Source organism: Macaca mulatta, chromosome 20 (genome assembly GCF_049350105.2).
Source record: "Macaca mulatta isolate MMU2019108-1 chromosome 20, T2T-MMU8v2.0, whole genome shotgun sequence".
Taxonomy (NCBI): Eukaryota; Metazoa; Chordata; class Mammalia; order Primates; family Cercopithecidae; genus Macaca; species Macaca mulatta.
Window position 1 is genome coordinate 45205219 of NC_133425.1, and position 24167 is coordinate 45229385.

A 24167-nucleotide genomic window follows, 5' to 3' on the forward strand; every position below is an offset into this window, starting at 1 on the left:
ATCACAGTTAGCGCTTACTGGGGACATGCTGTGTGCCAGGCACCGTGCTGGACACATGCCATCTACCCTCTCACCTGTCCTTATAATGGTGACACAAGGTAGCGGCTTTGTTATTCCCATTCTACAGATCAGGAAGCTGAGCTCTGGGAAGGTGCAACCACTGAGTCAAGCCCATTCTCGCAGTGAATACACTCTTAATTTGTGCAGTGTGTGTTCACCTGCCCACTGCTGCCTCCTCACTCTAGAATGTGAGTCCTGGAAGTCAGGGACCCAACTGTGCTCTTGTGGCCTAGAAGGACACAGATGCCTGACAATTCTGTGATGAATAGCTGGTGGTGAATCAGGATTGAAATAAAGACCTGCCTGCCTGAAAACCCATGCCCTTAACTCATATGTTTTTTTGGTCTGCAGGTTTTGGTAAACCTAACGCTAACCTTAAACTTCAGTGTAACCCTAACCCTGGTACCAAACCTATGCTTACCTCTAGCATAATCCCAAATGAATTAATTAATAAGCCATGAAATGCTCCCTGCCTGGCCCTGTCCTCGGCTCTGTGGGGCAAGGGCTCTGACCACAGCGGCTTGGGCCATTTAGGGAGAGGAGATGCAGGAGCTCAGGTGACAGCATGGATGGACTCAGCGAAGATGGTGGGAGCACATGGAGTCGGCAGCAGGGAGAGGGCAGTGGAGACGGAAGGCTGAGTTTCCCTCCTGGGAGGCCTGGCCAGACCTGAGTAGGGCAGACCAGGCCAAGCGGGGCTGGAGCGGCGGTCACGGAGCAGGAACGCCAAGCCGACCCCCACTCCCAGAAGCAGCTACTCTGGCCTGCGAGGGCCAGCCCAGCGGGTGGGGAGGCGATGCCCTGCCCAGCTTCCTGTCCCGTTCCAAGCTGGCCAGAAGCCCCACAGCCAGCACAGGAAATAACAGGGGCCCCCAGAGGCCGCCCAGGCAGGCCCTGCTCTGAGGCCACCCGGGGAGGGAAGGAGGCCATTGTCGGCCTTTGTTTCAGTTTCCCCAGCGTTACCCAGGCTCCAAGAGGCCGCTGGGAGCTCACAAAGCTTCCCCCCAACCTGCAGCTGTCCAGCCTCCCCCAGCCCCGACCCTGGGGACAGGCCCACCAGGCCCCTGGTCTCTTAAAGAGGCAGGTGCAGAGTGGAAAATGAAGTCACACGCAAGTTGGGGGTTGGGGGGCGGTACATGCAGGCCACAGCAGGCCAGGCAGGCGAACAGACAGATGGACCAAGACTGGGGTCTAGGTCCACACCCAGGTCAGCCCAGCACTGGGTCCAAGAGCAGGGGTGCAAATCTTTGGATGGAAAGAACATCTAGGACCCTGAGGGTACGACAAAGAAACGGAAGAAAGAAAACAGAGAGCAAGGAGACGATGTGGACATCTTGAATACCCCGCCTGGGCACTGTTCCTGATCCTTCAAGGGAGACAGCCTAGAAACGGGCTTTTTCTGCTCATTTGCATGCCCGGATGTGGATGAGTGAATGCTGCATATGTGTGTGTGCCTCTGTATGTGCATGGATTTGTAAGTGTGTGTACATGCGCACTATGTGTATGTTGGCAGTGTGAGCACACTCCTGTATGCATGTATAGGCATACATCTGTGTTGTGCATGTGTGTGCACACCTGTGTCTGCAGGCGTCCGTGTGGGTGTACATTAAGCATATGCATGCACTTGGCTGTGCATACATATGTGTGTAGTACGGAGGAACACATATGTGAAGGCCCATATATGTGAATGTATTGTGTGAGTGTGCATATGCCAGTGTGCACATATGTGTGTGTTTACATGTGTATGGGGGTACATGTGCATTGTGTGTAAATGTGTACCTACGTGTGTGTGAGTGTCCATGTGCATTGTGTGGAGTACGTTTGCACTGAGTGGGAGTATGAGCATATATATGTATGAATGTGTGCATGCGTCCTTGTGTTTGTGTGCATGTAATATGTGTATGTTGCGTGTGCACATGCATGCACACACAATGACTTGTGAATTTACACGTCACCACCAAAGAGCACTCACAGGCTTGTGCCCATCAGCAATCACTCATTCCCACACTGATCCTGGTGGCTTCTTACTAGTGGTATGTCGCTGCAATGACATTAGGGCTCACAGCACATTCTAGTGCTGCTCATTCCACAAAGATGCAGTAAGTCTCCACTGAGTCCCAGGCACTACGAATTAGCAACTACAGAAAGCGTGCCCTAGACTCAGACAAAACCCCAACTAGCTGTGCAGACTGGACCAATCTCTTTACCTCTTTGGCCTCAGTTGCTCATCTGTGAGATGGGAATGCTAATACTGTGGTTAACAAGGCTTAAATGAGATAATGCATGTCACAGCCCGCTGTCTGGCACTGAGTGGATGCTCACTAGATGGTTATCACTTTTTAATTGTTATTGTTAAGACAGTGCCAATTGCTGAGGATACAACAGTAAGCAAATAGGCACTGTCCCTGCCTCCACAAGCTTGCCAGGTTTGCAGGACATTTAGCCTTGATAAGTAGAACAGCATAAGTAAAATTTATCATATTTGCCAGACTAAGCATGAGTCTGATGTGCTAACTACTACCACATATGGCCAGCAGCCATCAGTTAAAGCAATCAACCATGACAAAGGAGAAAAACTTATTAGTGGAGGTAAGATAAATATTTTTTGAACCAGAGAGGCATCAGATAGCCAGGCTCAGCCTAATCTCGTGTGTGTGTGAGTGTGTGTGTGTGTGTGTGTGTGCATCTCCCTGCACACTCAAGGATTTTAAGGGAATGTCAGCTGACATGACAGCAGCCTAACCCCTGTGGGCTGCCTGCAGTCTATAGCAGGGCACCACTGACCGTATCCAACCCAGGAGCTGAGCCCTTCAGAGTGTCCACCCAGGAAGCCAACACATGCCAGGTGGTGCGGTCAGGCTGACCCTGGCCATTTCCTACCGGGCACTGGCCCATGGCCGCACAGTCCATGTGTCCAGCCCCACCCAGGGAAGGAATCTGATCTCAGGACAGCCTCAGGCCTCTGCCTTTCAGAGCAGACCCTGCCCACCTCCCACCAACCCCCACCCCACCTGGCCTGCCCCACTTGGGAAACAAGCCATGCCTCACCAACCAGGGTAAACAAGAATGGTTCCCTACAGATTCAGTTCCACCCCAAACCTGCAGGAAGGTGAAGCAGATTGCCCCAGGCACTGTGGCCATGCCTAGAGATTGCCAGTCAAGATGTGGGGAGAAAGGCAGGGAGCTGTGACGATGTGATGAGAAGGAGGGGCCCGTTGGAGCCTTCTCTGTCACCCCTACAGACCCAAGCTCAGAGCTAAGCTCCTATGGGCACTTCCCGCCACATGGTGTCAATAGCAAAAGTAAAGGTCAATAGCAAAAGTAAAAGTAGGGGTTAAGCACTCCATGTGGATTCCCTGTGCCATCCTCACAATGGCCTTAGGAAGTAGGACTATTATTATCCCCATTTCCGATGAGGAAATGAAAGGACAGGGAGGTTTAGTAACTTACTCCATATTGAACGGCTAATAAGTATCTAGACCTCAAACCCAGATTTTGCTCTTAACAAAGTGAACAAAACTCAGGCCCTGCACTTCCCAGGACAAATACAGACAAAGAAGTGGAGGTGAGGTTCTGCATCTTGGCAGACATTTGCCAGGCACCTGCCAACTGCCAAGCCAGGGCTGAGCTATGGGGATGCAGAGAATCAGACTCGGTCACTGCCCCTAGGAGTGAGCAGAGCATCAGGGAGCTGGGTATAAGAAGAGAAGGAACGCTAGAACCAAGCAGAAGGCAGTGGGAGCACTGAGGGCCAGGATCAGGAGCTCTTAGGCTCAGGGGGGCACAGAATTATGGCAGGGCTATCATGGGAAACTTCCTGGAGGAGGTGTCATTTAGGCTGAGCTTCAAAAAATGCCAAGGGGTCACACACAGTCTGTGGGCCAACAGCATCAACATCACCCCGGAGCCTGTTAGAAATGCAGATTCTCAGGCCCTACCCAGACCTGCTGAGTCAGAATCTGCATCTTGACCATTTGTACACATGTTCAAGTTTGAGCAGCGCTGGTGCAAACCACCCCAGGATGCACGCACAAGGCTGGGCAACACTGGAGGGAGTAGGATGGGCACCGACTCCCCCAAATGCATGAGGAGTGATGCCATCATCACCCCACCCCACCCCACACACCCCAACCCACAGACACAACTGACTGTTTATGGGCAGGCTTCAAGTTGCCAAAGAACTATTGATTTCCAGTGTCCACCAGCAGGACAGCAGGATCCTTGGGGACTTGGGAAAGGGCCGACACCAAAGAGAGGCCTTTCCATCCTCAGGGAGCACCCAGCTTTGGAGGAAGTAGGACTGGCTCCTCCTTGTCTTTACAATCCTCATTACTGATGTCCCCCGAAAAGCCCAACAGCACCAGGAGAGGAGGGGCAGGGCCATGGGCTTGCTGGGGCAGATGGTCCCAAATCAACTGAGCAACTGCGCTGCAAAGTCCCAATGCCAGGCCAGGGACACGAGACAAACGACAGCATCCCTGCCATCAGGGAAGCCCCAAGTCCATCTCAAGAGGGTAGAAATCAGCAAGACAAGGCTAGCTCCGTGGAAGTGAAGTCATCAGCCAGGATAGAGGTACAGGAGGAAAACAGGAGTCAGAAGACGCACTGCACACCTGTTCATTTCCACATGCCCTGGGTACCAGCACACTTGAGTCCTGAGCACACATGTGCACATATATGCATGGGCTCTTCATACACACGTGCACAGCAGGCATGTCAACGAGGAAGCCAATACAGCGGAGCCCAATGGGGGCCCCAAGGCTGGTGCAGAGCCAGAGGAAAAGGGTGGGCAGGAAATGCCACCTCCTCCTGAGAGAACTGGTCCAAGGTAGCACCAGGGAGCCCAGGATGCAGCACCAACCAGCAGGCAGAGCACAGGGGCACTGGAGTGCCCCCCTGCCAGGGGTCCAAGTCAGGGTTGCAGCTACCTGGGCATGCTCACACACAAGCACACACACAAGTGCATGCATCCATGTGCACACGCGGCACAGAATGCCCTACCCCGTGGACTGCTCACCATGGTAACAGAGTGGCCACCTCTCAGCTCCAGTCACCACCTGACGATTTCTGAGGCCCCCTGTGCTGTAGAGGGAGCAGCTCTAACAAAGGCGCAGCCCAGGCTGCCTGGCCAGGGGTCCGTGGAGCCGACTCGCTGGCGCATGCCTGCCACGCTCCCCCGGTGAGCTCGGGGCCACCGCGTCTTCCTACCCAGCCTGCCTGGCTCCACTTAGCTCAACTCCCCACAGGCTCCCCAGCCGAGCTAATGAGAAACTCCCCAGCTGGCCCCATATAAAAATGCATTTCATAAGTCTTTAAAATACTGGGAAATTCTACATCTATTTAGTGAGACTTTTCTGCTCCTTTAAAATGTCTCTTGGTCCTCATCAAAAAGATGATTAGGTTGGGAGCTCAAGCACAAAAGGCAGACGCCACCAGCACACCAGCCCGAAGCCAAAGGGTGCCCAGGCAGCTTGCACCACGGGCCACAGTCACATGGCTCTAGGCAAGTATCATGGGTGGGTGAGACATCCCACAGGCGACCCAATGCAGGACAGTCACTTGGGGAAGTGTTCAAAGTGAGACCCAGTGGGGAGCAATGGACACAGATGAGGGGAACAGTCTCTCTAGCCTTGATTTGGGGATTGAAAGAAAAAGTTAGAAGGTGCTGGGAGCCCCTAAGAAAATCTCCAAAGGAGAAAAAAAGACCACCCACACAAAGATGTTCATCATGGCGTTATTTACAACAGCCTAAAGCAGTCCGAACGTCCAACAGGGGAGAGGCGGAGAAGAACATTCACGCCCATCCACTTGAGGGCTCCAGTACAGACACTAAGGTGGGAGGTACATGGGTCCCAGGACCACAGGAAGCTCAGGTCCAACAGGAACTACAAGAAAATCCACTGCGAGTTCAGTGTGGACTTCATGTAGAAGCTTATAGACGAACAGAGCTCGAAAGGGGACTGGGAGAAATGCAAACGCAAGTGCAGAAGCGCAGGGGTGTGGGTGGAGTTTCTGTGAAGCCATTGAAATAATAAATATGCACTCCAGCAACACACAAGCAGGGTGGGAGGCAGCTCCACGTGGTTCAGAAGTGCAGGCGGGACTGCACGGAGTAGCCTCGCCCGCCCATGGTGAAAGGCCCAGGCTTCTGGACATTTCTGTCCATTTTCCCAGCCAAAACCTGGGGGCAAAGGACTGCAGGGGATGAGGCTGTCGCCTTGGTCAGGAGCAGGGACCCCGACCATTCTCCTCACCCCACCTTTTACCCAGAACCAGGCTAAAAGAAAAATGAGAAGCTTCAAGGCATTCTTCTCAAGGACGTCCCAGGACACCAGCTACCCCAATGCCGGCTCTACCTCCCATCTGAGGAGGTCCCAGAGCCTGCAGTCCTATCCCCACCTTCCCCTGCAAACTGCCCCCATGCCCAACACCGAGATGTGGAAGGAGGGCTGGGGACGGGGGCTGGAGGTGGTGTGAGTCCCTGCAGAGAGCCTGGCCCGGTGCTTTCCAGGCCTGGCTTTGAACATGGGAGATGTGTGCAAAGTCTTCAAAACGTGGACCTCCTCTCCTTCCAGGCAGCAAATCCCGAGGGCTGGCTTCAGTTAGACTCTTTTACCTGACCCAGGAGTGACCGGGGCACAGAGCTGACTCCAGAGATTCTCCTCTAAAACAAGGCATGGGACCTGCATTGTCACTGGCAGGTCTGCCCTCTACAGTTGAGGCACTAAATTCATGCATGAGCTGCCTGGGTTCAAATCTCTGCTCTGCCGCTTCTTGGCTGAGTGACCTAGAAGCAAGTTACTAGCATCTCTGTTTCTCGGTTTTCTCATATGCATGTGAAAAGCAAAGGAGACCTGGCTCCTAGAAACACCTCATAAATGGGAGTGACGGTTCCTATTAACTGGGGCAAGAACACCTGTCCCACGGCAAGAAGGCCTAAAAGTCTGATCACAGTGCAACACAAATAAGGTCTCAGGCTGCGGGGCCATCACAGTCAACTGATGATACTGAGTGTTCCTCTCAAACAAGTGTGTCTGTCACCATGCCAGAAATAGACTCACCTAACCTGCCCAGGCGTTCACAAGAAGTATGTGTCAACGAACTAACTGTGTCCTATCTCTGGCCCACCCACAGACCCTCCTCTTACTGCCTCTCCCTGCTGCTGTTCCAGAGCTGCCATGCTGGATGGAAGCCATGGAGCAGACTCTGCCCAACCAGTCCCAAAACCCAGCCTGGCGAGGTGGAAGATTCCAATGAGACTCTGACTAGACAATTACATAAAAATGATCCCCTTACCCACTTCAGGCTAAGCATGGTGGTGCATGCCTGTAATCCCAGCTGCTTGGGAGGCTGAGACAGGAGGATTGTTTGAGCCTAGGAGTTCAAGACCAACCTGGGCAACATAGAAAGGCCCTGTCTCAATAAAAAAATAAATAAATAAAAATAAATAGATGCGCAGCTTCAGCTCCCAGACCAAACTCAGTGACGGGGAAAGAGGAGGTAAATTTCCACGTGGTTGTGTGGGTTCCCTGAAAGCCCACATCATAGACCTGAGGATCATGCATGATGTTTCTGGTGTCTGCCACTTAGAGACCTCATTCCAAAGGGCTTGTGGGAAGAGGGAGGAAATGCTGAAGGCAAGATGCATCTCCCTACCAGGCTGGGATGGGCGGGAGAGATAGGGGTTAGGGGTAGGGTTAGGGTTATTACCAGGCTGGGATGGGCAGTAGCGGTTATTAGGCAGTAGGGTTATTACCAGATGGGTGGTTAGGGTTAGGGTTAGGGTTAGTGCCAGGTTGGGATAGGCAGCAAAGAGGGGGATTAGGGTTAGCGTTAAAGTTAGTGTTAGGGTTAGTAGCAGGCTGGGATGGGTGGGAAAGAGGGGTGTTAGGGATAGCGGTAGGTTTAGTACCAGGCCAGGATGAGCAGAAGAGACGGGGGTTAGGGTTAGGGCTAGTGCCAGGCTGTGACGGGCAGGATACAGGGGGTTTGAAGACATTGCTAGGAGGTAGGTCAAAGGCACTGGGAGCCTTTGGAAGGCCGAGGCTTGCACATCACAAGGTCAGGAGATCAAGATCATTCTGGCCAACATGGTGAAACCCCATCTCTACTAAAAATACAAAAATTAGCTGGGCTTGGTGGCACATGTCTGTAGTCCCAGCTACTGGGGAGGCTGAGGCAAGAGAATCGTTTGAACCTGGGAGGTAGAGGTTGCAGTGAGCCAAGATGGTGCCACTGCACTCCAGCCTGGCAACAGACCAAGACTCCATCTCAAAAAAAAAAAAAAAGAAAAGAAAAAAAAAAATCCATGAGTTGTTCAGAATGAGATACCTTCACACCTACTAGGAAGGTTAGAATTTGCAAAAAGGAAAATAATAAATGCTGACAAGGACCTGGAAAAAGTGGAATCCCTATGGGCAGTGGGAATGCAAAATGCCTGGGAAGGTCTGGTGGCTCCTCCAAAGGTTAAACATAAAGTTACCCTAAGACCCAGTAATTCCAGGCCTACAAATACACCCAAAAGAACTAAAAACAAGCATTCAAACAAAAACTTGTACATTGCCAGGTGCGATGGCACACACCTGTAGTCCCCGCTACGAGGGGAGGCTGAGGCAGGAGAATTGCTTGAACTCAGGAGGTGGAGGGTGCAGTGAGCTGAGATCGCGCCACTGCACTCCAGCCTGGGCGACAGAGTGAGACTCTGTCTCAAAAAAATAAAAATTAGAATAAAAAAGTAAGTGGATCAGTGGTTGCCTGGGACTGGCAGGGGTAGTAGCTAAGGATACAGTGTTTCTTTTTTATTATTTTTTTTTCTTTTTCTTTTATTTAGTTAATTATTTTAGAGGCAGGCTATCACTCTGTCACCCAGGCTGGAGTGCAGTGTCATGATCAAAACTCACCGTAACCTCGAACTCTTGGGCTCAAGTGATCTTCTTGCCTCAGTCTCCCAAGTAGCTGGGATTCCAGGTGCATGCCACCATGCCCAGGGCTATTTTGTTTTGATTCTTTGTAGAGACAGGGTCTCACTATATTACCCAGGCTGGTCTCAAACTCCTGGGCTCAAGCAATCCTCCTGCTTCGGCCTCCCAAAGTGCTGGGATTACAGGTGTGAGCCACCGCTCCTGGTCAAGAGTTTCCTTTTAAGGACATGAAAATGTTCTAAGTTCACTCAAGTAATGGTCACATATATCTCTAAATATACCAAAATTCACTTTAAGTGAGTGAATTGTATGATATATGAATTATATCTCAGTAAAGCTGTTTTTAAAAAGATATAAGCTGGGCTGGTTTAAGAATCTAAAGATTTCTTACGAAAATCCAACTTTCTGGCTTTTCTTTTAAAACCTCTGAAGATCTGGCAACTCTGGACCCAGCCAGAATTCTGGCAATTCATGGCCCAGCCGGCAGGAGCTGAGGGCCAGCCATCCTCTTTGCAGGGTCTGTGTCACCATCCACCGTGGTCCCTCACGTATCAGCCCACCTGGGCCATCAGCCCGCCTCAGGTGGGCCTTTGAGTTTGTGACCCTGGCAAGGTTTTCCCATTTGCAAAGGACTTTCACATTTGTAAGTTCATACCTATGGCCTGGCAAGGCGGGAGAAGTTGGGGTTGGCTGGAGAAGAAGAATGGCCCACGAACAACCATGAAATCACACATGAAATCCTGTATGTGTCTGAAAGAGAATCCACACACTGCCACTGGATGCTCAAAGGCACCTGGGGCTCAAAACAGGTTAAGAACTCCAGTTCCACACCTCCAAGGCAACCCCACATCTTGACTTCAAATGAAGTGCTCCTTCCCCTGGGCCTCACCATCAGCAGCCCCATTCGCCAGCAAGCGGCATGAGTGGGCCTGCGCGCTCCGCTCCCCACGCCCCCGCCTCGGGACTGCGGGATATTGCCATGAGCTCATCATTTCGCTCCTTTCCCTGCCAGGCAAGGCCGGGCTCTCCATCACTGTCAGGGCCCCTGCTCGAGGGCACAGAAGGAGCAAGCCTGGTTGTTCCTGGGGCCTGAGGGCCACAGGGTCCCCACTAGCAGGGTGGCCAGGGCGGGCCAGAGGTGAGTGAAGACGCAAACTGCGCATTCTGCTTCTTTATTGCAGTTCTCCATCACACACCCAGGGCTGGGCAAAGCAGAGGAGAGGAAGGTGCATGAAAAGCTTGCGCTCTGGGCCAACAGGGCCCCCCCAGAAGAAAAGCTACTCTATGCCTTATAGCTCTCCCTTCCTCCTGGTAAAATGCCCTCAGCCCAGGGCCAATGGGGGCCTGTGAGCAGGACCCACCTATGCTCTGCAGCCACCATGCCTGTCCTGCCAAGGACCTTTCAGAAGTCGCCATAATGCCCCGCTTTCAGGTCCTGCTCAGCTCTCCACCTCCTGATGCCAAGTGGTGCAGAGGTTAAACCACAGGCTCTGGCTTCCGGAGGACTTGGGTTCGAGTCCCTGATGCACAGCCTGCCAGCTGGGGACCGTGGACTCACTACTGTACTGCTCCGAGCTCCTTCCCTCATGTGTCAAATGAGGATGGGGTTTCTCAGTAGCAGTGCCAAGGGTGGCCTGGGAGGTTTTGTTCCCCCATAATCTTCTTTGTCACCTGCTGCCATTCTCTGATGTGGCCAAGTGACATTTTCTCAGTTTAATAAAAAGTATTAGACAAAAGCGGCTTTCACCAGGCCTTTGGCCCTGTTGTCCACCAGATGGCTGTCCCTAAGCCAAGCCCACAGAGAAATGATGGAGCTGCTGCTGGAAGCGGCACCCACCTCACAGAGCTGTCACGATGGCTCAGCGACACGTTGCAGGTAGAGTGTTCACTCAGTGCCTGGCACACACTAAGTAAGTGCTCAATAAATGTGACATTGCCCACGTCCAGGGCCACCTCCCACACTGACTTCTGCCTGCCACCCAGGCTTGGAGCCATCTCACACACCCCATGCTCAGGGAATACAAGCTGACTTTAATAGCTCAAGTCCAATAGAACTGGGAATGAAAATTTATCACATGCATGGCACAAATTAAAAAAACAAAACAAACAAACAAACAAAAAAAACACCAGCAAAAATGAGCCAAAGAAAACAAAACAATTCCTGGCCTGGCTGTCTCGTTGTGGATTATCCACTGCCGGGGATGCTCTGCCCTCCCTCTCCCCATCGCTGAGCAGAGAATCCGAAACTGACTGGCACCATGGCGAGCTGTGGCTGCGGAGTCACAAGGAGTATGCATCCTCCTACATGCACGAGGCATGCTCAGCTCTTGCCTGGAAACTGGCAAATCCCACAGCTCCCACTACTCCCAGGCAGCCCAAAGAGGCCCTAAGACTGGCCGCCCAACTATGGAATTACAGAACTGCAGACTCCAAGGCCCCACCATCAACATCGCCCTTGCCTTCTGCAAGCTGGAAGACACCTCACTGCCTAGGCATGCAGCCACCCCCTTCCCAGGGCTTTCTGTCTATAGCAATCACTGCTAGCACCCCCCTTGCAAGCCACTGATGTTCCCATCTGTCTGCATCACCTCCAGCCCCACTGGGAAAGCAGCTGGGAAGGAGGACCTTCTGTAGACAACGCGGGGCTGAGTGCTTTCCGAGTTCAGGGGTTTGGGGTACAGTGGGATCCTCTCCAGAGCAGGCAGCAAGCGTGAGCCCCTGCACCCCTCATCTCCCAGGAGGACTACATCTCTGAGACACGGCGCCTTAGGGTCTTGCTGTTTCCCCCCACCATGGGGAACGCACTTCCTGCACAGAAGGAGACACACAGGGGGCTACACAGCCCCTTCCCCAGCCTCCTACCTGCCCAGTGCTGACCCCAAAGCCTGTCCTAGTCCCGGACCCTCCTCCCCAGAATTTGAGCACCACTCACCATGTTGGCTTCAGACAAGTCCCCTCTCTGTGGAGGAAGCCCCTGTCACCAAGGGCCAGGGCACCTGCAGCCACAACAGTGCACAAGCCTGGGTCAACCAGGACCCTGTGGACTCTGCAGGCAGCATCAGCTCCTGCTGGAAAGGACATGGAACCAGGGGCCACAGGCTTGGGTTCGAGGGCTTAGTCTCCTTTCCCAAATTTCACTGAACCATCTTCAAACTCCCGGCTGAATCTCCATATTCTGTACCACTAACACTTTCTTGTCAACTCCGTTTTTTCACTTAAATGAATTTAGCATCATAGTTAAGTCACAAATGTCTATAATATCACACATTAGACACATAACCATGAAAACATTCAATGTTTATATACCCAATGCCTAAGCACATTTTTGAAATACTGACCCAGAGCAAATCTCTCTTCTTGCTTCAGTTTCCACAACGAAAAGAGGAGAAGCTTGGACTGAATGTTCCATCATAGGCTTCCTCAGGCCTTAAGATTCTGCAAGACTGAAACAGCTCCAGCTCCAGTCGAATCCAGAAAAAGCTGGTCAGGATCCCAGGGCAGTCCTGGCCCAAGGCAGGGGAGGAGGACAAGCAAGGGGATCCCAGCGCCTGCCGGTCAGGGAGCCGGGGGCACCACTACCAAGAGAGGCCCTGGCTGCATGCGGAGCAAACAGGGGACCCTGGCCCCCAACTCAGGAGCTCCCCAAAACCCCCCAAAGCCGGTTCTAATCTCAGTACTCATGGGAAGGCTCTAAGCTGCAAAACTTCACAGTTAGAAAAACTTTATTCATCCACCTATTTTTACAGCTAAGGAACTGAGGTACAGGGAAGAGCTTATGCGGGAATCCCATGTCCTGACTGTCATGTCACCCCCGACACCTCACGAGTCTGAGCTCCCTCTGTTACCTCTCCCTGGAGGCACGAGCTCAGCTCTGCCAGCCCTGAGAGTGCAGAGCAGCCCCTTCCAGGGAGGGAAAGAGGAATTCTGATGTAGACTGGAGTTTAAAAGTCCTATTAAAGTGGCTTTTATGCAATTAGATTGGAATGAATGTGCAGCGACGCCCATAGCAAGGAGCTTCAAGGCTTGTACAGTGGGAAAATCACCGCCCATCTGAACTGTGCCCACAAGAAGGAAACGTGGCCCTCAGGAGAATAAGGGAATATTAGTCTCCGTATGTAATAGATTTTATTGACCATATGGAACTGATATAAAAATCGTGTTGCATGGGGTAGTCTGGACTGCAGGCAGGAATGTGACACAAAGAATATCATTTCCATAACCAGTTGGGTGGCTTTCTGAGTTCCTGGACCAGCTCCAAGACCCCCTGCAACTCTTCCACCAGCCCCCGGGCATTTACCTGCTGCTGTCACGGAGGAATCCCAGGCCAGCGAGAAGTCTGAGGCCTCCCCCTCTTCAACTGAAAGAGAGAACAGAGATGGGCCTGTGAGTTTGAAGACTGTACAAATAGATCAGGTGAGGTGCAGGGTGAGGAAGAAGGAACATTTGTGGGGGTCCTTATTATAATACCCATGACCAGGGGAGAGGGGGCAAAGCCTACAAAGAGGCCTTTATTGGTTTCACAGAGATGTAAAATGATCGGAATAAAACAGGAATAGCAAGTTAAGTGCTGGATCAGTTATGGTTTCCCCAGCCCTGTGCCCCTGGCAGACATCACTAATCAATCTCAGCACTGCCTCAAGAAACCAATAAGGTTGCTTCAGGGATCAGCAAAGTGGTGAGTGCTCATGACCCTGCTGAGACCTGACCCACAGACAGACCTCAGGACACGCTGAGGTCAACTCTCCCAATGACAGCACATCTGAGCACTGCAACTTATGAGCTGACAACATCAGAAGGCAACCAGCCTCCCCCCACTCCACCCAGGACCCCACAGAACCAAGCCAGGCAGAGACAGGGTGTCCCCACCATCCCACACCCCAGGACCTAAGCCCAGGCTGGTGGAGGCCATGCACTAGGAGAATATGGGAGAAACACTACACAGCATAATAACACTCTTGTCCTGGAATTAATCCCAGTCTGGGGCATGTAATAATATTAAAGCTGGGTTATGGACTTTGTAAATGGGACTTTGTTTAAGCCAAAAATGTGCATACACAGTATTTTTCAGATTTAATGGCCTTTCTAGCTCTGCATATGTGCAGGCTGAAGCCACCACGAACCACCCAGTTCTCTCTGCACTGTCGATGTTCTTGCTGGCACCACGTGGGTGCACACTGAGCCAGGCACTGTGCTAGGGCTTTGCAGCTATCACTGGGTTTAGTCTTCCTCAGCAGTCTCTCAGAGGGGTGCCTGAGGTCTTACAGGTAGTGAGAGCCATGAAGAGTTTGGGCTCAAACCCAGGGTTGTCTGTCTCCAAGGTTGCTTCGAAAACCATGGTTGACCAGGGTACAAAAGATGCTATCCAGAACCCTAGCAACTCAGACTGGAGGGCAGTGACCCCAGCCCACCACATGGAAGGCGTGTACAATACGCAGGCAGCCACCTTGCGAGTGGAACAAGCAGGCTGGTTCGTGGTCAGAACCTGAGTTCTAGCACGAGGCACAGCCTGGCTTCAAATCTCCGTTCTGCCTCTTACTAGCTGTATGTGACCTGAGCAAATGATCTAACCTCTGGGTTTCTGTTTTCCCACTTCAAAAATGGAGACAATAATGGTACCTAAGCCATAGGGCTGCTGGGAGGATTAAATGGGATAACGCCTGTGCAGCATTGGGCACTGCGCCGGCACAGGGTAACTGCCGCCATAATAATGTCAGGGCTGTCATCTGCTGGAACAGTGGCCCAACCAACCGAGCGGGGGTCGCTGCCGTGGCTCAAACAGTGCTGCCTACGCAATGCTCAAGCTACCCACTTGACCATCTACCCATGGTCTTCCTCCCCTCCAGAGCCTCACAGAGCGGGTTTCTCTGAACCCTGAGAAACAGCACATGCAAGAGGGAACATCCCCGAGCAACTAGCCAAGGAATGCTAATGAAGTGTGCTCTCTTTTCCAAGCCCGCATCCTGAAAGTGGACAGGCAGGATCAACACAATGAAATGCACAGATAATTTGAGCTGGGACCCAAGCTATTGTTTTACTTAGCTAGTTACAGCTGGAGTGGGTTCTCAAATGTACAGCTTTATAAATAGCAATCAAGACCTTGTGTCAGACAAAATTGATATTATTCACTAAAATGATTCCAACCAGACAGCCTCCAAAACACGGGTGGCTAATGCCTAAGCTGTTATTAACAGCGTTCAATGCCGTGCCAAAAAATCAGTTTCTCTTACATTTCACCTTTTACTTACACACACACATATAAATATATGGTGCTTCTATGAAGAGACTGCTGCCAGTGTGCAAGTTTACCATGCTGCCATTTTGTTAGACACCTTCAACAAGGTCTCCATGGGTTCCTAAACCTTAAGAATGACATAAAGCTATATGAGCTGATAAAGATCTCAGATATGTTAAATTTGAAAGAAAAAGCACAAAAAAATATGTTCAGCAGAATCCCTTTTGTATGCATTAAAAAGACATGTCCAGGGCCGAGCACAGTGGTTTATGCCTGTCATTGCAGCACTTCGGGAGGCCAAGGCAGGCAGATCACTTGAGGTCAAGAGTTCGAGGCCAGTTGGCCTACATGGTGAAACCCCATCTCTACTAAAAATGCAAAACTTAGCCAGGCATGGTGGTGCGTGCCTGTAGTCTCAGCTACTCAGGAGGTTAAGGCAAGAGAATCGCATGAACCTGGGAGATGGAGATTGCAGTGAGCTGATATTGCACCACTGCTCTCAGCCTGGGCACGACAGAGCAAGACTCTATCTCACAAAAAAAAAAAAAAAAAAAAAAAAAAGTCCAGGCACGGTGGCTCAAGCCTGTAATCCCAGCACTTTGGGAGGCCGAGACGGGCGGATCACGAGGTCAGGAGATCGAGACCATCCTGGCTAACACGGTGAAACCCCGTCTCTACTAAAAAATACAAAAACCTAGCTGGGCGTGGTGGCAGGCGTCTGTAGTCCCAGCTACTCGGGAGGCGGAGGCAGAAGAATAGCGTAAACCTGGGAGGCGGAGCTTGCAGTGAGCTGAGATCTGGCCACTGCACTCCAGCCTGGGCGACAGAGCGAGACTCCGTCTCAAAAAAAAAAGAAAAAGAAAAAAGAAAGAAAGTGGATCGGTGGTTGCCTGGGGCTGGGAAGGGTAGGAGGGTAGGGGTGATAGCTAAGAATATTGAGTTTCTTTTTTATTTTTTTTCTTTTTTTATTGATTTAGTTATCTGCAGGTATCAGGACATTAATACATGACCCCAGTTCTCCTCTGACCTCTGTGCACCCAGGTATCAGGGCAAACAGTCTGCACACTTGCACCCACTCAAGGCGGTTTAGTTAAGAAGTGTGACCTCCCAAGTCACTGAACTTGAGGATGTCCCAAAGACGTCAAGTCATCCTCTTAGGAAGATCTGGCCTCGGCCATAATGGGAAAGAGAACAGGGAAACATCCACCATTTTGGAGCCCTGGGGGAGGTCAAGGCTCTGTGCTGGGTCCCAGAAGTCCAGACAGGCCTGCAGGGGTGGAAAGAGGAGGAAAGTGGCCCAGTGCTAACTGGCTGGGGAGGTCCAGAGTGGCAGATCTCACTACAGGCTTCCTGTTCCCTCACTGCAAGCAGCCGCGTGACACAATGCAGTCTCTGGAACCACATCCCTGTGTGGTGAGGGATCTGTGGGTCACCTTACTTACCACTTGGGTGTTAATGCATTTTCCTACAACTGCAGGCACCACCCCACTCACATGCCCTCCTCTAGCCCATATTCTGTTTTTTGAAGGTAGAAGCACACCTTCAAAGGTGAATATGGGCTAGAGGATTCAAAAAACAGAAAAGCAAAAACAGAATATGGGCTAGCAGATTGTTTTATGAGACAGGCTCATGCTCTGTCATACAGGCTGGAGTGTAGTGGCGCGATCATAGCTCACTGCAGTCTTGACCTCCTGGGCTCAAGTGATCCTCCCACCCAAGCCTCCTGAGTAGCTGAGCATGTGCCACTTCATCTGGCTAAATTTTTTGTTTTTATATTTTTTATAGAGACAGGGTCTTGCTATGTTGCTCAGGCTGGTCTCAAACTCCTGGGCTCAAGTGATCCCCATCTCAGCCTCCCAAAGCACTGGGGTTACAAGCATGGGCCACCACGCCTGGTTTTTGTACACTCTTGATGAGAAAGAGTCAACACCCAACCCCCACCACCCCCATAAGCCCCTGTGCTACCCGGCAATGAGAGTGAGGTTTTTTCTCCCCACAGCTGCACTCTTCTGTCCAGACTGGGTCTCCAGCAATGGCATCACCAGCAGAGGCAGCAGGCACAGAGGAAGGAGGGCCCGTCGGCAGCTGGAGCTGGGTACAGGGGTGGCCCGAGCCCACACTGGCAGCAGGTACTCTCTGGGGGCCCAAGCAGTGAGCCCCCGAAATCCCTAAGAGGGAGTTCTGTGGCCGAGCCCCGCTGCACACTGAAGACTCGCAGCTCAGAGAAACCCCAATCCGCACAGGGGCCAATATGGAAAATACACCAAAGGGGCTACTCAGCTGGTCTGCGGCACCTTCTCCAGATGTCCCCAGCTCCATGTCTAGTTTTGCAATGCATATAATAATTGGCTCCACTGAAGCCAAGAGACACACACCCCCACCCTACCCCACTTCAAGGGGAACACAGGGACGTCCAATCCTGTGGATGATGGGCATTTGTAAGGTAGGTGGGTGGCCAGGGTGTGTCCACACTGGAGGGTGCACAGAGTATACAGGCATAGCGAGAGTACGTGAAGCAAGTGTGTGACACAGAGAGGAGGCATGAGGGCAAGTGTGTGACACAGAGAGGAGGCATGAGGGCAAGTGTGTGCGCACAAGGAGGGCATGGAGGGTGGATGTGAATACACAGGGAGGGGGCACATGGCAGAGCCCGATTCACCACGACGTGAATGAAGCCCGAGCTCCAGAGCCCTTTGCAAACACAAGCCCCCCTGCGCACTGGAAGGGGTCCCAGCAGTGGGGTTCTGTAGCCCTACATCTTTTGTAACCTTTGCAAAGGAAAGATCTGTTACCTACTTAAGACCTCTCTCGCTCGCTCGCTCGCTCTCACTCTCGCTTTCGCTCTCTCGCTCTCTGAGACAGGGTCTTTGTTGTCTAGACTGGAGTGCAGGGGTGTGATCACAGCACATTGCAGGCACAACCTCCTGGCTAAGGTGATCCTCCTGCCTCAGCCTCCCAAGCAGTGGGGGCCACAGGCACATGCCAGCACACCCAGTGAATTTTTGCAGTTTTTTTTTTTTTTTCTGTAGGGACAAGGTTTTGCCATGTTGCCCAGGCTGGTCTTGAACTCCTGACCTCAAGCAACCCTCCCGCCTTGGCCTCCTAAAGTGCTGGGGTTACAGGTGTGAGCTACTGCGCCTGACCCGCTTTCTCTTTCTACTCCAAACTCTCTTCCATCCCATTTCCTCTCCTGTCGGGTCACCTTGAGAATGGCCACAGGCATTTTGCATTCTTTGTCTCAAAGGACTCCCCCAGTTGTTTCAGCCGTATGGCCCCACACACGAGCTCTGTGCTGGGGCCAAGCAGTGGACTTCGAGGACCCTCTGCTCAAGCACATGTGCAGGCGCGCACACGCTCATGTGTGGGATGCAGAAAGGCTCTGCAGAGGCCCCAGGTCACATGGCCATGCTGCAGCTGCCCACTCCTGCCCCGTGGTCTACCAGCTCCTGCTTGTGACTCCCAGACCTGACCTTGCAGGGCAGCTCCCGGCTTAACCCCTCCATAACCCGAACACCTCTTATTATTCCTTCCACCTATTGGTTTCCTGGGCTCTTATCTGCCTCCCTCACTAGGGCATGAACCATGCCTGTCTTGCTCATTGTTGTATCCCAGTGCCTAGCTCAGGGCAAACATAGTAGCAGGTCCTCAACAACAACAACAACAACAACAACAATTTTTTTTTTTTTTTTTTTGGAAATGGAGTCTCACTCTTGTTACCCAGGCTGGGGTGCAATAGTGTGATCTCAGCTCACTGCAACCTCCACCTCCCAGGTTCAAGCAATTTTCCTGCCTCAGCCCCCCGAGTAGCTGGAATTATAGACGCTTATCACCATGCCTGGCTAAGTTTTGTATTTGTAGTAGAGACGGGGTTTCACCGTGTTAGCCCGGCTGGTCTTGAACTCTTGACCTCAGGTGATCCACTCGCCTGAGCCTCCCAAAGTGCTGGGATTACAGGCATGAGTCACCACACCCGACCCAAATTTTTTAATCAATAAGCACACAGGATGTGTGGTGACATCCAGGAGGGCCTGCAGCAGGGCTGGGCTTTGTTCAGAACCAGGCAGTGGGCAAGGCAGCCACAGATACACCTGACCCCTCCACACCACCACTGTCCCCACCCCATCACACTAGAGTCACACCAGCTCTGGGAACAGGAGTTCACACGTGCCAATCCAGCTCCCTCATGGCGCTCACACCTGCCCTGGCCTTGAGCACAACCATTCCTGCCTGGGGTCAGGCAGGCACTGAACAGAAAACTCCGGCCACAGAATCTGGTTACAGGGTGGATAGAGCAGGGAGTGCTTCCTGCCTATGCAATGGGAATCATCATCGCTCATTAGAGATGGGATCCTTCCCAGGGCTGAGTGTGACCTCAACAATCAGGTGGCCCTGGGAGGGCCCAAGGGCACCACAGTAGCCCCACGAGGAGCTCCTGCTAAAACACTTCACCGGACAGGGCCTTGGAGGCCCCACCCCCGCAGGGATGGAGGGGGCTGCACAGGAAGGTAGGAATGGGTTCGATCTTAAGACTCCCAGCTGTCCTGGGATAATCCCCCCAAGCTGTGGAGCCTGGTGGGCGACATCCAGCAGCCTCTGGACAAGGGCTGCTGCAGAAAGCCCTTCAAAGGAGCACTGAACACGTCCGTTAAGAGAACGGGGGTGTTTGCGTCCATCTCTGAAGTCCTGGGGGCTTCCAGGTCCCTTTGTGAATCAAGACCCTCAACGATGGACAAGGGGCCTAAAGAGGCCAGAGGGCCCTTAGAGGGCACCTGCTTGGTGGCAGCAGGTCTAAGACCAGTTCTCACTATTAACCATGATTCCTGGCGTGCGTTAAGAAGGATCCTGGGGCTCTGCCAGGGCTTCAGGCAGATCAGGACTCCACGTTGACTCAGCTCTGGGGTCACAAGTTGTGGGAGGCTGATTGATGAATGGGAGTATAGAGTCCCCCCAAATGCTGTCGCCCCAACTCCACAGCAGGTACATAAGGAGCTGCAACTCTCCTGCTCTGGGAGTGGCCACAGCTCATCCCCATGCACTAGCACAGGCCTTGCCACAACCGAGATCCCTTGTGTGCTGGGTCTCTGGATTTCGGATAGCCAGTGGCACAGAGCAAATGGCATTAGGCAGACACCTGCTTGCACCACCTCCTCCAAGTCACTTGCTCCTGGCCTGGAGAGCAATGCCCTCCATCCACAGGGCTCCCCAACACCTCACAGAGGCAGAAGAGATGGAGCTGGGGAGGGAAACAGAAAGGGAAGGTGAAAGCCAGGCATGGGGTCTGGAAACAGGGCCCAGAACACAGCAGTGGAGCCCAGACAGGGCTGGGGCCCTGCTCAGGAGTTTGTCAAAGTCAGGCAAGATGTGTTTTGGCAGAGAAGGTTCAGGTCAAAGGAAGGAAAGCTTTGGGGACAGATTCTGAGGCAGACAGTGGCAGGAGATGAACGAGAGACAGAGGCTAGTGCTGGTCCAAGGGTCAGAGGAGGCCTCTAGTAGGGCCAGGAAAGAACCAGAATGTTCCCTTCTGAACTCCAAAATCCACACTAGGGCTACGTGCTCAGCCTGGCTTCACACGGGCACACAGGCACAGAAGGGCACTGTTCTGGGGAAAGGATCCATAGATTTCATCAGAAGATCTAGAACCACCTCCACCCCCAAAATAGCTTTAAGCACTAATAGACCAATGGCTCTCATTTGCGGACTTTTCTCAGCTGCTTTCCCCAAGGCCTTGGGAAACCTCCCCATGCTTTGCTGGTCCCTGGGACGATCCCATCCTTACAGCATCCCATGCCTCCCCCAGAGACATCCCTGTCCCAGCAGAGGTGGTGGCCAGGCAAGGAGCACATGACTGCCCCTCCTTAGCTCACCCTTAGTGAAACCCTCTCACACACTGCAGGCCAAGGCCACGACGGGTAAAGGGGACAGCGAGAGCCCCAAGTCTCATTGTCAAGCATGAAACAGAGCGTCACTGCTCCTGACTTACTACTGAGCAACCTCCAGGAATGGAAAAGCATAGACCAGGTAGGGAGGCCCAGCAGGGAGAGCAGTATAGGCCAAGCACTGCACAGAAGGCCAAGCAAAGGTGGCAAGAAAGAGCTGAAATGTGACCCACACTCTGTCCATCCAGCACTGTGTCCTGGTGCAGGGCTGCGAACGCCCAGAGAAATGGGTGTCCATTCCTTTGCACAAAAGCATAGCAAATCGCTTTTCTACAGCCCATGATCATCTCTGGCATCACGCTCCTAGGTTAAATGACCAGGGTGAAGTGCAGACAAACCCAACGAGGAAGCCCACGTCCTCCAGGCTCCCTTCAGGTGGGGATGTGTTCAGGCAGTGGGTGGGGTGGGGGTGACTGCATGCAAAAACGAAGGCCCCCTGCAGCTAAAGCTAAAACCACCCAACACCCCCACTGACAGGCCCGTTGCCACCAAGCTCAGACCCTCAGAGAAGCCACGATATGACAGTCACATCACAATCACCTTCGTTTAACTCTCGTGATTCACCCTGACCACTTGCTGAAAACAGAACACGCTGTTTCAACAGCACAGGTGAGACCGCCTGCCATTATGCCCTGAAGTGAGGGTGAAAGGGACAGGACCCTCTGGCTTTGTCTCATGGGTCTCTCTGTCCACACCCCACCCCCCAAAATATGGGCATCTCACCAAAAGGAGGCTGGGTCTAGCATTTAAAGAAACCTATTTTTTAGGCCAGGCACAGTCACTCACACCTGTAATACCAGCACTTTGGGAGGCCGAGGCAGAAGGATTGCTTAAGGCAAGGAGTTCCAGGCCAGCCTGGGAAACATAGCAAGATCCTATCTCCATTAAAAATTTAAAAATTAACCAGACATGGTGGTATGTGCCTGTCATCCCAGCAACTCAGGAGGCTGAGATGGGAGGATCACTTGAGCCCAGGAGTTCGAGGCTGCAGCGAGCTACGATCACATCACTGCACTCCAGCCTGGGTGATAGAGCAAGACCCTATCTGTTAAAAGAAGAAAGAAGGCCGGGTGCAGAGGCTCATGCCTGTAATCCCAGTACTTACGGAGGCTGAGGTGGGCAGATGGCTTGAGCTCAGGAGTTTGAGACCAACCTGTCCAACATAGTGAAACCCCATCTCTACTAGAAATACAAAAATTCGCTGGGTGAGAAGAGGTTGCAGTGAGCCAAGACCACACCACTGCACTCCAGCCTGGGTGACAGAGCAAGACTCTGTCTCAAAAACAAAACAAAAAAAGAAACCTGTTTTCAGACAACATGACTCCTAACCAGAAATCTTCTACCCAATCTAGTACTTTTTTTTTTTTTTTGAGGCAGAGTTTCACTCTTGTTGCCTAGACTGGAGTGCAGTGGGGCAATCTTAGCTCACTGCAACCTCCGCCTCCTGGGTTCAAGCAATTCTCCTGCCTCAGCCTCCCGAGTAGCTGGGATTACAGGGATGTGTCACCACGCCTGGCTAATGTTTGTATTTTTAGTGGAGACGGGGTTTCTCCATGTTGGTCAGGCTGGTCTCGAACTCCCAACCTCAGGTGATCCACCCACCTCGGCCTCTCAAAGTACTGGGATTACAGGGGTGAGCCACCACACCCAGTCCCAATCTAGTACTTTTAAAAAATAAATACAAACAATTTTTTTAAAAAAATTAAAGCAGAATATTCCAATGCTCGAAGAAAAATTGTTACTAAGACTCACTGATAGATGGTCAGTGAGTCTCCACATCGGCACTTGTATAACAGGTAATTTTGGCAATGCTTGACTCTCTCCTTAAACACTGACTTTAGAACCAGCACCTCTGGAAGCTGCCACGTTACTGGAGACTCCTTATAAACTGTTCCCCTGGAGAATTATAGGCAGAGGGGCTAGAAGTCTAAACCTTGCTTAGCCACTGTGCCCCTTCCTCTCCTTGCCTTGCTATATATAAAATAGAACAGAAAGACACCAGGGAATAATCCAAGAATTCCAAAAAGGAAATTGTCTGTCCTTACAGGAAAAGTGACCCTTGCAGAAGTCACGCAACAGAGCTCATCTAGCTACAGCAGTGAGGTAGAGGAGGGAACCTGGAGAGACACTATCAAATGTAGGGGTGTGGGAAGTGGGTCCTGAAATAGGTTGCTGTCCCCCCAGTGATCACTTACAGGTCATCAGATCTCAGGCAAGAGACTTGATCCACCCTGATCTTCCATCTCTGTAAAATGGGGATAATCAGAATACCAACCTCGCAGGAGGATGGAGAGGACGAAATAAGATGATACCCCAAAGCACTTAGCTCCAGGGAAACATGCAATCAATGTGAGCTCATGTTACTGGGATAATTCAAGCTCCCCTTCTCCTGCCAGGTTCCTGGCTGGCTGCTGAGGTTTCGCTCTGCCTGGAAAGACGAAAGAGCTGAGTTTTGAGCAGTGAGACCAAATTTCCCACTGAGATTTAGCCCACCCCTGCCCACCCACAGGAATGCCCAGCTAGAGCCACAGATGCCTCATCATCACTGCTTTCCTTTCCCACTACAGTGCAGGGATGGTGTCCCTAAATGTGGAACTGTTTGGAGGTGACAGCCAAGGGGCTCAGCTTCTGTGCCAGCTCATCTCCCTCTCACCCTCCCATTCCCCATCATCACCTCAAAAGAGAAAGGCTAGGAGATCTCTGCAGAAGGAGCAGACACTAACCCCAGTAAAATCTATATCTTGGGCAACTGCAAAAATGTGACTCCTCTCCTCCATTTTTCCCTAATAAAAACATGATGATGATGATGATGATGACGACGATATGTAAAACAGGACAATGAGTGTGAAACACCTGAAGTTTTCTTTGTTTTGTTTTACTTTATTTTATTTTATTTATTTATTTTTTTTAAGACAGAGTCTCACTCTGTTGCCCAGGCTGGAGTGCAGTGGAGCGATCTCGGCTCACTGCAAGCTCTGCTTCCCGGATTCACACCATTCTCCTGCCTCAGCCTCCCGA

General features: G+C 51.9%; 1 protein-coding gene across 7 annotated transcripts in view; it reads right to left on the reverse strand.

The window, feature by feature from the left end:
- The window catches only part of ZNF423 (zinc finger protein 423), a 364117-nt gene that overhangs the window by 284415 nt on the left and 55535 nt on the right, over positions 1–24167 (reverse strand). For all 7 annotated transcript variants that reach the window (XR_013411580.1, XR_013411581.1, XR_013411582.1 and 4 more), the window contains exon 2: positions 13279–13338. Coding sequence is in view for 2 of the 7 variants with exons in the window: in XM_077985612.1 (XP_077841738.1) it covers positions 13279–13338 (60 nt within the window). In the remaining 5 variants the exon portion in view is untranslated. The remainder of the gene's footprint in view (positions 1–13278; positions 13339–24167) is intronic.